The 14,240-nt window shown below is 48.2% G+C and overlaps 1 protein-coding gene across 3 annotated transcripts; it reads left to right on the forward strand.

The window, feature by feature from the left end:
- The first annotated feature begins 971 nt into the window (after positions 1-971).
- Positions 972-3,644, forward strand: LOC123125576 (transcription factor bHLH113). 3 transcript variants are annotated; one of them, XM_044546052.1, is made up of 7 exons: positions 972-1,213; positions 1,313-1,771; positions 1,953-2,027; positions 2,144-2,209; positions 2,695-2,760; positions 3,015-3,077; positions 3,183-3,644. In XM_044546052.1, exons 2-7 carry the CDS (start codon positions 1,328-1,330, stop codon positions 3,396-3,398), a joined length of 930 nt encoding a protein of 309 aa, XP_044401987.1. In that variant the 5' UTR covers positions 972-1,213; positions 1,313-1,327; the 3' UTR covers positions 3,399-3,644. The 3 variants fall into 3 exon arrangements, with proteins under 3 accessions (XP_044401987.1, XP_044401986.1, XP_044401988.1); XM_044546051.1 differs by having other exon boundaries at positions 1,003-1,209; XM_044546053.1 differs by lacking the exon at positions 2,695-2,760 and having other exon boundaries at positions 1,003-1,209.
- Positions 3,645-14,240: the final 10,596 nt, after the last annotated feature.

Here is a 14,240-nt window from a genome sequence, read left to right on the forward strand (position 1 = left end):
ATTTTTAAAGCAAAGAACCAATCTGAAGCGAGAAACAATTACCTTTTCCCCTTTTGTGGTTGCTGTTCATCCATGCGTCGTCTCTGCTGGGAACTGGCAACATGTGCGTGGATCGACACCTGTGTATTCCGGCGATCCCTTCCTTTCTCCGCTTCTCTCCATGGCGACCCGAAGAAGAGATCTGATCGCAGCAGCCATCAGGCGTCAGTTTCGATAGCAGCGGCGGCTTGGAGAGATTAGCGATAGGGGAGTGCGTAATCAGGTCGTGGCTGCGTGCTGTAATTAACAGGCCTCCTTTCCTTCCATGATGGCCTGTTAGGCAATTTTCTTTTATGATGATTTTTTAGCACGTAATGGGCTGAAGCTTACACGTTAATGACAATGGGGGTGGGGAAGGATGGGGGGGGAGCCAAAAAATCAGCGATTAACTGATCGATATCGAGGGACGAGACGATCGTTTGGGGGAGGGGGGGGGGTCTCGACCCCCCTCGTCCCCCCTTAGATCCGTCCCTGGCTGGTTAGACCGGATGATGACTGTGTTTGTGCACTGTTACCTTTCTGAAGGCGTCGTTTTGGAGAACCTTCTTTGAAGTCTAGGTGTCATCACCACTGGTCGTGCTCTTGCTGCTGCGAATCTCTATTTGCTTTGACCGGGTCTTTGTTTTCTTTATTCTTTCTCGTTTGTTTTCTTTTGGATGTGGGCATCCTTGATGTTAACTGAATCTAAGCATTATGTTGTTTCAGAGGCTGGGTGTATTTCGTATAATCTTGGTATTAATATAGTCCCATTATCGAAATAATAGCTGAATTTTACTCTGTATTTTTCTTGTGAAGAAATGGTGGATATGTAACACTCCGCATAGCGCTTCTCCAAATCTTGGTTTGGTATGTGCCTCTGACAGCCCTGTCCCGGCACCGCATCACAAAGCCGCCCGTCCTCTCGGTCGGTCGTACTTGTACACTGGCCTCGGCCTCGGCCTCTACATTAGAGAAAGGAGGAGAGAAGCCAGACAGCGAGACCATGGTCCACTCCAACATCCTCCTCCGTCTCAGTCCCCTCTCCCCACACTCAGAAGTGGAAGCGTTTTTAAGCTCGCGTGTGTGCGAGGCCTGAACTCCGGCCGCGCACAGAGCTCCCAGAGCGCGGCAGCGGCGGAAGGCGCGAAACCCCTTTGACCAGAGCCAAGCAGCAAGAAGACACCCAATCTGGTTGGTACGGCGCGCCAATCTTCCTCGATTAATCCTCTTGTTTGTTTCTTTCTTTCCTGTGCTCATAGTTAATCCCGTGCGTGTCTTGCTCGTGGTGCGCCAGTGCGAGCTGGAGATCATGGTGAAGGAAGAGGAGGTCATGGCGGAGGCTGGAGGGAGGGGGTACCTGGATATGCTCGGGCTCGGGGAGGAGGCCATGGCCGACTACTTCCTCTGCCTGTCGCCGTCCTCCTCCGCCGCCGTCTCCACCACCACCACCACCAGCGCCAGCACTCATACGGTCGCTTCTCCCACCTGCGCCTCCTACCTGGCTCCTCTGGCGGCGCCGTGTCACCACGTCCTGAGCTTCGGCGGCCGGGCGGAGCAGCAGTACTACGGTGGTGGCGACATCTTCGGTTTCCAGTACTACTACCACGGCGCCGGCGGTCCAGCGGTCCCAGTGGCTGCCCCGCAGAAGTCCAGCCCGACCACCGACTGCTCCTCCTCCATCTCCACCATGTCGTCCTCGCCCACGGCCACCGCCGCCTCGGGCATCTCCACCTCCAAGCCACAGCCCAGCAAGGTGTGTATACTGCAACTCCTCTCTTCGTCGATCCTTTGCATTGTTGGTTGGTGTTTCTGCCGTTTTCTTGCAAGAAGATTAAGACGGTTGACCGGTTGTTGCGGCAAGTTTCTTGGAGGTTTCTTGCACGATTAAGTTCTTAACTGACCGATGGTTATCTTGGTTCTTTGTTCTTCTTCAGAAGAGAGGATCAAGAGGCAGCAGCGATCAGAGAAAGGCTGCTCCACCTGCCGCTTCTACAAACAAGAGGCCCAGGGTGAGTGCTTGTTTCCTCCACTAATAAATCGTCTCATCTGACCAATTTAATTAAGACATGATGATCCAGTGAAGTAAAAAAGTGGAGTAAAAACTTGGTTGGCTGTGGTTGTGCAGGCGAGGAAGGAGCGGCTCGGGGAGAGGATCCTGGCGCTGCAGCAGCTGGTTTCTCCGTTTGGGAAGGTAAGAAAGAAAGACAGTGAAAAAGGAGATCGCAAAAGCTGGAAAAGCCTTTCGCTTTTGGCGATACGCTCTTTATCATCTCTCTCCCTCTGCTGTACGTACGTGCCTGCCTTGCCATCCCGGTGCAACATCTGAAACTACCCGCGATAAAATCTGCATTTCTTGCCGTAAAAACTCACGCAGATGAATCAACTGGTCAATGACCCACAGGCTGACACACACACACACACACACACACACACACACACACACACACACACACACACACACACATCGTTAACATTACATCACTGTAGTTTCCTTTTGCTTGCAACCATGCATGTTAGACGGATAGTACGGTAATTAAGGCAGACTATGGGTCATTGAAGCTGCTGTCTCTCCTCTTTTTGACCCTTTGACTGACGGGTGGATGATACTATGTGAGCTGCTGCACTGCATTGACCCACCTAACCTAACCTAACCTGCCGCTGCCGCTGCCTATGCAGACCGACACGGCCTCCGTCCTGCACGAGGCGCTCGGCTACATACGCTTCCTGCACGACCAGGTTCAGGTACGTACACTACGCACCAGCTACTACCTACGTCCATTATTATTAAAATTAAAATTAAAAATTAAATCGCTGCCGCGACAGCAGCAGGCCCAGTCTATACTGTCTCTACTCAGTGTACGTACGTACGAGTACGTGCAGACGCCGAGCGAGGAGATGAGCTAGCTAGGCCGTAGCTGTTGCCGTGCGTGTACCGCTTCCGCGCCGCATGCATGCTAACACTGTCGTCGCTTTTCTTCTTCCCTGGTTGGTGTCAGGTCCTCAGCTCGCCGTACATGCAGCGCCTGCCGCCGTCCTCCGCGCCGCCCGCCCCACTCCCGGTAAGCTACCCGGCGCCATCGAAGTTTTACCCCGGCGCTTTGTGTCGCGTCGCTGTCTGGTTATGCGTACGTGATCTGACGTGTGGTTTTACGGACGATGTGCAGGCGGTGGTGGAGCCGGGCGACCTGCGGAGCCGGGGGCTGTGCCTGGTGCCGGTGTCCTGCACCGACCACGTCGCCGGCGGCAGCGGCAACGGCGCCGACGTCTGGTCGTCGGTGCCGGCGATGGGCATGCCGGCGACGGCGGAGGAGGAGTACGCGGTCGCTGCTGGGATGCTTCGCGGGGATCGGGATCATCATCCTAGCAGGCAGCTGGCCTAGCCTAGCTCCAGTTACATTTACAGCTTCAGCTTGGGTTACTACTCTAGAGTACTTCAGGTAGTAGGCTCCTCAGAGTTAATCCGCGGTAGGACTCCATGAGCTTCTTTTTGTCGTTCTATTAGGTGCACGGGCCGTGGCTGTGATCCATGTAACCATGTTCCGGCAGAAAGGTGGCTCGAACCAAGTGTGCATATGCAGCGGTGTTTCCGACGTTTTTTTAGCAACGCTGCTCCAAATTCCAACTTGTGTTCAGCGTCGAAAGACTCGTCAGGGTTTGATGTGGCCGAGATGCTCGCTCGGACACGATGCCACGAATGGCTCCGTGCTGTCACGACAGGCAGTGAATGGTACTTTAGTGCTTGTCCGAAGGATTGTGGACGGGCGGACGGCAGGCTTTGATATCTGTGTTTAACTTGGTGCGCGTGGGTGCGTAGCTAGAGGCGACGTCTACTAGTCTAGATGTGTGTGTGTCTGTCCGTGTTGATGCTAGGGAAGCGGTGCGGATCGACGACAGGCTCCGGTATCCGTGGTCTGCATCGGGGATACGCTCCGTCAGATCTGAATATGCTGTCTTGTTCCTGGTATCATGCGTCTCTCTTGGAAGTAGGACCTTGCACAATGTGCCACACTATCTGCATTTTTCTAATTTGCTGGGGCGAGGGCAACTCCACGGCTGGCTAGTCACCAAATCATCGTCACCGAGTGTCTGCCGGACAGTAGGCGGTGCGTCGGCCATTCAACTAAGGGGTGTTTGTTTCCAGGGACTTTTTTATGTAGGGACTAGAAAAAGTCACTCTTAGAGACTTTTTTATCAAACGGGAGGGACTTTTTAGGGACTAAACTAGGCATTTGGGACTAAATGAAGAAGACTCTCAAGGAGAGTCTTTTTGAAACTTTTTGAGACTTTTCCAACAATGCCCCTCCATACACCCATTAGCCCGCCACCCCATGGTGTTGTTTGATTGTTATTTTTCTATATACTAGGGGCAACATGGTCATTTAATAACCTCTAGGAAGGGACTAGGGACTTTTTAGAGTCTGGAAACAAACAGGGAGGGACTTTTTTTTAGGAACTAGGGACTTTTTAGTTGGGACTAGAAAAAGTCCTAGAACTAGAGAACCAAACACCACCTAATAACAGCCGGACACTCCAAGCCCTCCGCAAACGTCTGGATGGGCCCACAAAATTTCAACCATAGACAGGCGCCTCAAATGTCGGGGCTGACCGGCCCCTTTCATATCCAATCGAAATATTGGATGGATATGATGCGTCCGCCACGTTGGACTGACGTCGGGGTCCGACACGAAATCGTCCAGAAATCCGGCGGTCCGTAACTCGTCTCTTCCGTCGAACGCCCGCGGACGCGCCTCCACGGGCAATGACCGATCAGACCTCAAATTTGCGAAATTGCATCCGGCCACCTCATACTAGAATTCTTAAATCCATACAAAAGCATGCAAAGAAAAAACCTACGTACTACGTAGATCAACTACCCTACTCCTCGTTAGATGTCGACAATCTCCGTGCCCGGCTCCGGGTACCTGGGTGGCAGTTGCAGCTTCGGCGCCTCCGTCTGCTCCGCTCCGGCCTCCTCCTCTATCTTCGTGTCGAGTTTGGCGAAGAGCGCGGCGGTCGCCGCCCGCTCCTGCCGAAGGAACTACCGGTGGGCCTCCACATAGGCCTCATCCTCGATGGACTCCAGGATGACCTGCTGCTCCGCCATCTCCGCGGCTTGGGCGACGGCGAACTCCACCTCCGTGTCCTCCATGTTGAAGCCCGGAGCGGCATGCTCCGCCTCGTCCTCCTCTAGATCCGCCACCACCATCGGCTCCGGCTGCTCCTCCTCCTCCTCTGCAATCTGGTACCGACGCTCCGGCGTGAGCATAGCGTAGGTGATGATCTTCTACCGGACCATGGCGATGCTGGAGAGCGTGGGGAGAGCGGGGGAGAGGAAGTGGATGGGTTCGGGTTGTGGCGCAGAGAGGGAGGAGGTGGATGGGCTAGGGTTGGGGGACACCGGCTGGCTTAAATAGCCGGATTTGGCCTCAGGCGGCAAGTGGGAGCGGTGCCACACGACGTTCACACCGGCCAGGATCACATTTTCATGACCGGTTAGTGACCGGGCGGGCCGTCCGGGTGTTTGAGGCCGGTTTGGGGTGCCCGGCTGTAGATGCTCTTAATGTTAGAATTAATGGGCTAGGCCCATAGCAATTTCTGAAATCTCAAAGCCCATGTGTAAAATGGCATGTGGTGGTGCTAAGTTTAGTCCCACCCCGGAAGTTGAAGAAGAGTTGGACCTCTTTATATAGTGGGTTCTCTCCACCACTCTAAGTGGTGTGTGAGAAGAGAAAGGGAAAACCACATGCGCGCGCTCGCTCGCCTCGCCTCGCCTCGCCTGGCCGGGCCGGGCCGTGGCGTGGCGAGGCGAGGCGGCGCGTACATGCGACATGCGCGTGAATGGTCCGCCGAAATCCGGTCCGTCTCCTTGCAGGAGTGCAGCTTCCTTTTGCCGTTTTATTTTTATGTCTTGGCAGACAAGTTTTTGATTACTTGTCCGGTAAGTATACGAATTAGAAACCGAGTCGGTTTGGGATTGTGGTCGCGACACAATACCGCCTCTGGTCCTAATATATATACAGCTACCGGCTGCGGCCAGAGATATACCGAAAAACACCTAGGGTTTTGCCTCATCTCACAACTTGCGCCGCCATCGTAGTCTACTCCATCCCAAACGCCGGCGTGCATCGGTGCGTGGGAGAGCAGGTCTCCTAACCGTTCGTCTTTGCGATCCTGCACCGGGAGAGGACGAATTAGGTTTTTGGGAAGCGCTGTGCGCGACTGCTCAAATTCGTCATCACGGGTCGTCTTCCGTCCAAGTCGGGCGGTGCTACTCATCGTCGTATTCATCGCCGTCAGCAGCAGATCGTCGCCAACATCGTCATCAACACTGTCGCACCCATAATAGCTAATGATCAGTACGTCCAACATCCTCTGTTCATGTCTGTTTCTACAGCTATTGTTACGTGTTTGCTGCTGTTATGCATGTCTTGCTGTTCTTCTAGTTTGCTAGATTATTGCATGCTAGTATCTCTTCTAGTCATGAATTATTTACTGGAATTAATCATGAACTTGCCTAATATTCCAACAATCCAAAAACCTAATTATAGGCAATTTCCTGAGTTAACTATGGCTGGATTCGCTGATGCACTGAGGCCGGATAAGTTTACCGGTGTGCACTTTAAGAGGTGGCAGGTGAAGATCACGCTCTGGCTTACTGCTCTGAAAGTTTTCCACGCTAGTGTTGGTGCTCCAGAGGGAATGACCGACGAAGATCGGAGAAAATTCCAGGAAGCCAATACTATGTCTGTGGGAAGCCTGGACACTTTTCCAAGGAATGCCCTGAACGTGCAGACCGCAGAGGCAAAACAAGCTCCAAGACTGTCAACATGGTGACCGCTAGCAATACTGATGGGTATGGTAATTTACCTATTGTGCTTTCAGTATTTCAATCATCTTCGTGGTGGATTGATTCGGGTGCTAACGTTCATGTGTGTGCTGACATCTCCCTGTTTACTTCTTATCAGGTCGCAAGGGATTCTTCCGTCCTAATGGGGAATGGGTCACATGCTTCTGTTCGTGGCATTGGCACGGTGGATCTGAAGTTTACTTCGGGAAAGATCGTGCAACTAAGGAACGTGCAGCATGTCCCTACTATGAACAAGAATCTAGTTAGCGGCTCCCTTCTATGTCGAGATGGATTTAAGGTAGTTTTAGAGTCCAATAAAGTAATCGTGTCAAGATTTGGACAATTTATAGGAAAAGGCTATGAGTGCGGAGGCTTGTTCCGCTTTTCTCTTTCAGATTTTTGCAATAAGTCAATAAACCAAATTTGTGCTAGTGTTAATGATGATGCAAGTATTTGGCACTCTCGTTTATGTCATATTAATTTTGGTTTAATGTCTCGGCTATCCAGCATGAGTTTAATTCCGAACTTCACAGTTGCCAAAGGTTCTAAGTGCCATAGTTGTGTGCAATCTAAGCAACCTCGAAAGCCTCATAAGGCTGCCGAGGAGAGAAACTTGGCACCTCTAGAACTCATACATTCTGATCTTTGTGAGATGAATGGTGTGTTGACAAAAGGTGGAAAGAGATATTTCATGACTTTGATTTATGATGCGACTAGATTTTGCTATGTTTATTTGTTGCAAACTAAAGATGAAGCATTAGACTACTTTAAAATCTATAAAGCTGAAGTTGAAAATCAACTAGAGAGAAAGATCAAGCGTCTTAGGTCCGATCGTGGTGGAGAGTATTTTCCAAAAGTTTTTGATGAATTTTGTGAGGAACATGGTATTATTCATGAGAGGACGCCTCCCTATTCACCTCAATCAAATGGAGTGGCCGAGAGGAAAAACCGCACATTGACTGACTTGGTGAATGCCATGTTAGACACTGCTGGTTTATCTAAGGCATGGTGGGGGGAGGCTCTATTGACTTCATGTCATGTCCTGAATAGAGTTCCCAACAATAATAAGGAAAAAACCCCTTATGAGGAGTGGGTTGGGAGAAAACCATCACTTTCTTATTTGCGCACTTGGGGATGTTTGGCAAAGGTCAATATTCCTATTCCTAAGAAACGCAAACTTGGACCAAAGACAGTGGATTGTGTCTTTCTAGGGTATGCTCAACGGAGCATTGCTTATAGGTTTTTAGTGGTAAAATCTGAAGTACCTGATATGCATGTTGATACTATAATGGAATCTCGTGATGCAACATTTTTTGAGAACATATTTCCTATGAAAGATATGCATAGCATTGCTAGATTTTCTTCTGAGATAATTCCTGAATCTAGTACAACTGATGAATATTTCGAACAATCACATGAGGAAGTCCTTGAGAAGGATAACAATGAAGTTCCTAGAAGGAACAAGAGACAAAGGATTGCAAAATCCTTTGGTGATGATTTCATTGTATACCTTGTGGACGACACACCCAAGACGATTGCAGAAGCATATGCATCTCCGGATGTAGATGATTGGAAAGAAGCTGTTCATAATGAGATGGACTCAATTCTTTCTAATGGAACTTGGGAACTAACTGATAGACCATATGGTTGTAAACCTGTGGGCTGTAAGTGGGTGTTCAAAAAGAAGCTAAAGCCTGATGGTACTATTGATAAGTACAAGGCGCGGCTAGTGGCCAAGGGCTACACTCAGAAAGAAGGCGAAGATTACTTTGACACCTATTCACCCGTTGCTAGAATGACCACCATTCGAGTGTTACTTTCCTTGGCTGCCTCTTATGGTCTTATCATTCATCAAATGGATGTAAAGACAGCTTTTCTCAATGGAGAGTTGGAAGAGGAGATCTATATGGATCAGCCTGACGGGTTTGTGGTTAAGGGTGAAGAGAGAAAGGTGTGCAAGTTGTTAAAATCTTTGTATGGTCTGAAACAGGCACCTAAGCAATGGCATGAGAAGTTTGATAGAACTCTGACTTCTGCAGGATTTGTCATTAACGAGGCTGATAGGTGTGTTTACTATCGCCATGGTGGGGGCAATAGTGTCATATTATGTTTGTATGTGGACGACATACTGATCTTTGGTACAAACATTAATGCAATTAATGAGGTCAAGTCTTTTCTATCAAAAAGTTTTGACATGAAAGATCTGGGAGAAGCCGATGTAATTCTAAACATCAAACTTATTAAGGATGAGAGTGGGATTACATTAACGCAATCTCACTATGTTGAGAAGGTCTTGAACCGATTCGGTTTTATGGATAGCAAGCCTTCTCCAACACCTTATGATCCCAGCGTGACACTCAGAAAGAATAAGAAAGAAACGAGAGATCAATTAAGATACTCTCAAATTGTCGGTTCACTCATGTACTTAGCTAGCGCTACAAGACCAGATATCTCTTTTGCTGTGAGCAAACTGAGTAGGTTCATGTCCAACCCGGGTGATGATCATTGGCATGCACTAGAAAGGGTCTTGCGCTATCTGAGAGGTACTATGAGTTACGGAATTACTTATTCAGGGCATCCTGCTGTGCTAGAAGGATATAGTGATTCAAATTGGATCTCCGATGTTGATGTACTTTACGCAACAAGTGGGTATGTATTTACTCATGGTGGTGGCGCAGTGTCATGGAGGTCTTGCAAGCAAACCATATTGACGAGGTCAACTATGGAAACAGAATTAACTGCTTTGGACACAGCTACTGTTGAGGCAGAATGGCTGCGTGAGCTCTTGATGGACTTGCCGGTTGTTGAAAAACCTGTACCGGCTATTCTTATGAATTGTGATAACCAAACGGTTATCGCTAAAGTGAACAATTCTAAAGATAATGCAAAGTCATCAAGACACGTGAAAAGACGTTTGAAGTCTGTCAGGAAGTTGAGAAACTCCGGAGTAATAACTGTTACGTATATACAAACAGACAAAAACCTGGCAGATCCCTTTACAAAGGGACTATCACGAAATGTGATAGATATTGCATCGAGGGAGATGGGTATGAGACCCATAGATGTTACACCATAGTAGTAACCCAACCTTTGTGATCGGAGATCCCGTGAATTAGGATCTGGGAAGAACAAGCTATTGGTTAACTGAGGAGAGTAATAACTTATGATCGTCTTCAAGTGAAGATGTAAAACTCTCAGAGCTGTAAGGCTCAGATTTGTAAGGCAGGTTGGCAACACGCCTTAATGTGGTTCTATTGGCTATAATTAGCAAAGATGCTGTCCTACAGAGCAGTCTTGAAAGAACACACCTATATGAGTCCTGACTGTAAACGTCGCAGTCTATGAGATTTGGGTGATCTCTAGGAAGCTCACGAAGAGACCAGGGAGTATGACGTATAAGCTCCAAACCGCGGGGTAGCCTACTGGCGGTCAGGTACTGGTTAAGACTTTGAGTGAAACCTGTTCACACAAAATTAGCAATTCAAGGCATAGTCAATTGTCAAGTTGTGAATGGATGTAGCTTAAAGTTCTAGGCAGAAGTTCAACTTAACAGTCTCTGCTGAAACACTGGTATATTAAACAAGTGGTGAGAGAAGGCAAATCTCTAAATGGGTATTTGAGATCTGGTGGGGGATTGTTAGAATTAATGGGCTAGGCCCATAGCAATTTCTGAAATCTCAAAGCCCATGTGTAAAATGGCAAGTGGTGGTGCTAAGTTTAGTCCCACCCCGGAAGTTGAAGAAGAGTTGGACCTCTTTATATAGTGGGTTCTCTCCACCACTCTAAGTGGTGTGTGAGAAGAGAAAGGGAAAACCACACGCGCTCGCTCGCCTCGCCTCGCCGGGCCGGGCCGTGCCGTGGCGAGGCGAGGCGGCGCGTACATGCGACATGCGCGTGAATGGCCCGTTTGCCGTTTTATTTTTATGTCTTGGCAGACAAGTTTTTGATTACTTGTCCGGTAAGTATACGAATTAGAAACCGAGTCGGTTTGCGATTGTGGTCGCGACACAATACCGCCTCTAGTCCTAATATATATACAGCTACCGGCTGCGGCCAGAGATATACCGAAAAACACCTAGGGTTTTGCCTCATCTCACAACTTGCGCCGCCATCGTAGTCTACTCCATCCCAAACGCCGGCGTGCATCGGCGCGTGGGAGAGCAGGTCTCCGAACCGTTCGTCTTTGCGATCCTGCACCGGGAGAGGACGAATTAGGTTTTTGGGAAGCGCTGTGCGCGACTGCTCAAATTCGTCATCACAGGTCGTCTTCCGTCCAAGTCGGGCGGTGCTACTCATCATCGTATTCATCGCCGTCAGCAGCAGATCGTCGCCAACATCGTCATCAACACTGTCGCACCCATAATAGCTAACGATCAGTACGTCCAACATCCTCTGTTCATGTCTGTTTCTACAGCTATTGTTACGTGTTTGCTGTTGTTATGCATGTCTTGCTATTCTTCTAGTTTGCTAGATTATTGCATGCTAGTATCTCTTCTAGTCATGAATTATTTACTGGAATTAATCATGAACTTGCCTAATATTCCAACACTTAATAGCTTCTCTTTCCCCTCAGTTTCAAGTTTGAAGGGATGCTGATGTCATCTGTATGCAATTTCTATCTTAGCAAATCATTTGTTCAAGATCCTGGGTGTGCCAAGTTGATATTCTAAAAATGAGACCAACCCAAAGTTCAACCTTTATTGGCACTTTTATAAGAGAAATTCCGCGAGCACTGCGCGTCCGAGCCGGGACTCGAACTCGAATGAGCTGACAGCAACCCCAGCTGCTCAACCAACGGGTCAACGCCCCATCCTTCAGAGGTGATACTCTGAACTCGAAATCGAGGCGTAAACTGTCCCGACCGTCAAACTGTGGTCCAGGAAACGACTGCGGCTACATTATTGTGTGCATCCAAGAATCAAAGCTTGACGGCATCAACAACTTACTTAAGTGTTTACCGCCTGCGGGGCTTTGCTCAATGAGCTGCCACCGGGGCCAGATTAGTTATCTTAGTTTTTTTTGACGTATACAGATTTGTTATCTTAGTGTTATGGAACGAGGACCAAATTGTGGTCACTGATTTGTGCATCGGCACATTCTGTTTATCAGCAACCATCAAACATGCTCATGAGGAAAACTCCTTCAGAGTTGCCACTGTCTAGTGGCCAATGTCGCATAAGTTTAAGGACGAATTTTTTGCGGAGATGATCGCTCATAAACCTTTACAAGGGGGATGAATGGCGCGTATGCGGAGAATTCCACCAAATATTCAGATCTAGGTATAGAAATAAAAGAACTGTTAATAGAAGTCTAATTAGGAGTCTAGCAGCGTTCCCATCTAATAAAGAGTCTAATCTAATTAGACCCAATAGACCAGGATTAGAGCCTATCTAATTGGAGCTTAGCTATGTGGGAGAGATCCTCTTAGACTAGCCACAATGGGTAGTAACATAGAGTAGTAACATAACATGCTTATGTTACTATTCTATGTTACTACCTTTAGACTAGCCACAATGGGTAGTGACATAGAGTAGTAAAATGGGCAACTGAAGCTTAGCTATGTGGGAGCCCAGCTGCTATGCCCAGTCGGAACAGGGGAGACGTTGAAGCGGATAGAGGAGTTGCCCCCGGCCCGTGAGCCGCATTATCATCTAAAGACGTTACTGATGACGGGAGTCTACAGCTACAACAACTTCTTTGTTCTGGCACTGCATTATGCTCGAACCGCCATGGCGCTCGAGCGCATGGTCATCGATCCGGAGGCGAGGAAGAGGTATGTCGCGACTCGTGATGCGGTAGAAGAGAACGCGGTCCATGAGGGCCGACGGATGGCCGATGAACATCTTCGGGGACGGGGGTTGGATGGCATCCTCACCATCTTATAACATCCTAATTCGAGACCAGGATTAGAGCCTAATTGGAGCTTAGCTATGTGGGAGAGATCCCCTTAGGATTTTGTGTGTGTGCTCCCCACATATAGAAGGGGCCGCCGACTAGAAGGAGCCCTCCTCTTAGTTCCGCCGAACTAGGGAGGAAGGAGGTGGAACTAAGAGGTGGACTCGTCCTCCCCTTCCCGACTCAAGTGAGAATGCAACCAATAATTAGGCCACAAGTTGCTGCATTAGTCAACTAAGGATGACTATATTGAAAGCACTGTGCACTGGGAGTGTAGATGAACACTGTTTTTTAGACAATTTTGAATACTAGATGTGTGGTCTTTTGTGGGCCGATGGAGTACTCGCGCGTGACCGTATAGGTTCGGAAATACACAGACATGACCCAGAAAGTGTTCCGGGTCAATAGTTCACAACAGGATCTAGACGCTGTTGTTAACTCACACATATTTACAATGTTCTCGAGCAAACCTTTTTTTTTACGAATGTCATTCCCTTTGCTCCGTAAAATGCCACAAAACTCAAGGTGAGATATTATCGGAATCGCCGTGATCAATACTTTCATCATTATACCGGTAACCCGTGACTTGTATTTGTATTCCGGTAACCCGTGACCTTAATCACATGTGTGTGGCCAAGCAATAATGATATAGTAATATCGAGTGGGCCTAGAGAGTATCGCTTTATCGTTCGAGGAGCAAATGATAGTCTTGAACTTTCAATACCGAGACATATGTTTTTAGTATAACCATAAGTAAGTTTTTCACATATAGTTACAGAGTGACATTCAGTAAACCCAAAGTAACAATCCGGTATGTTAGTATACCATATTCTCATGGTCTAAGGAACTAGGTCAATGCTTTATATGAAGATACTGATAACATAATAACGATGTGATCTTGTAGTAAGTCATAAGTTGGGTCTTTCCAACTCCATTGTTCGGATAACAAGGCGTTCCCATTATTGATAGCATCCTAACAATGCTCATGATCAGAAAAACTAGATCATCTTTAATATATTAGTTAGTCTTAGAGGCATGACAAGGGATCCTATTGGTGTTTATGTTTCCACACATGCAATTGAGTTTTCCTCCGAATCTCATACTTAATAATCAATGCAAATATAACACAAAAATATGAACTTAATTATAATCATGGAAATATAATAATATATTTATTATTGTCTCTAAGGCATATTTTCAACAATAAACACATATGAATTATCATCATACATGATTGCCTCGAGAGCATATCTCCAACAGTTATTTCTGTGGAGGCGAAGCCGGGGTCTCTCCTATCCACCTCCGAACCCCTCCCGGACGGAAGTCCAAAATTCAGTCTGGATTGGGCGGTGGCGGCGCCCTGCGCATCGTATCCTCCATGGAGGCGCCGTCTTGGGAGGACCTGCTGTTCGGGGGAGAGATGCTGTGGATGGTGAGCTCCGAGTACCTACAGCAGTGGCGACGGTGTGGAGGTTGCCAG

The sequence above is a fragment of the Triticum aestivum genome, chromosome 5D (genome assembly GCF_018294505.1).
Source record: "Triticum aestivum cultivar Chinese Spring chromosome 5D, IWGSC CS RefSeq v2.1, whole genome shotgun sequence".
Classification (NCBI taxonomy): domain Eukaryota; kingdom Viridiplantae; phylum Streptophyta; class Magnoliopsida; order Poales; family Poaceae; genus Triticum; species Triticum aestivum.

What these genes read in the sequence shown, in the direction of transcription:
- LOC123125576 (XM_044546052.1), top strand. Translation starts at nt 1,328, where the DNA reads ATGGTGAAGGAAGAGGAGGTCATGGCGGAGGCTGGAGGGAGGGGGTAC. An exon ending in TCCTGCACGACCAGGTTCAG is followed by an intron (nt 2,761 to 3,014) that starts GTACGTACACTA and finishes GGTTGGTGTCAG; the next exon opens with GTCCTCAGCTCGCCGTACAT. An exon ending in CGCCGCCCGCCCCACTCCCG is followed by an intron (nt 3,078 to 3,182) that starts GTAAGCTACCCG and finishes GACGATGTGCAG; the next exon opens with GCGGTGGTGGAGCCGGGCGA.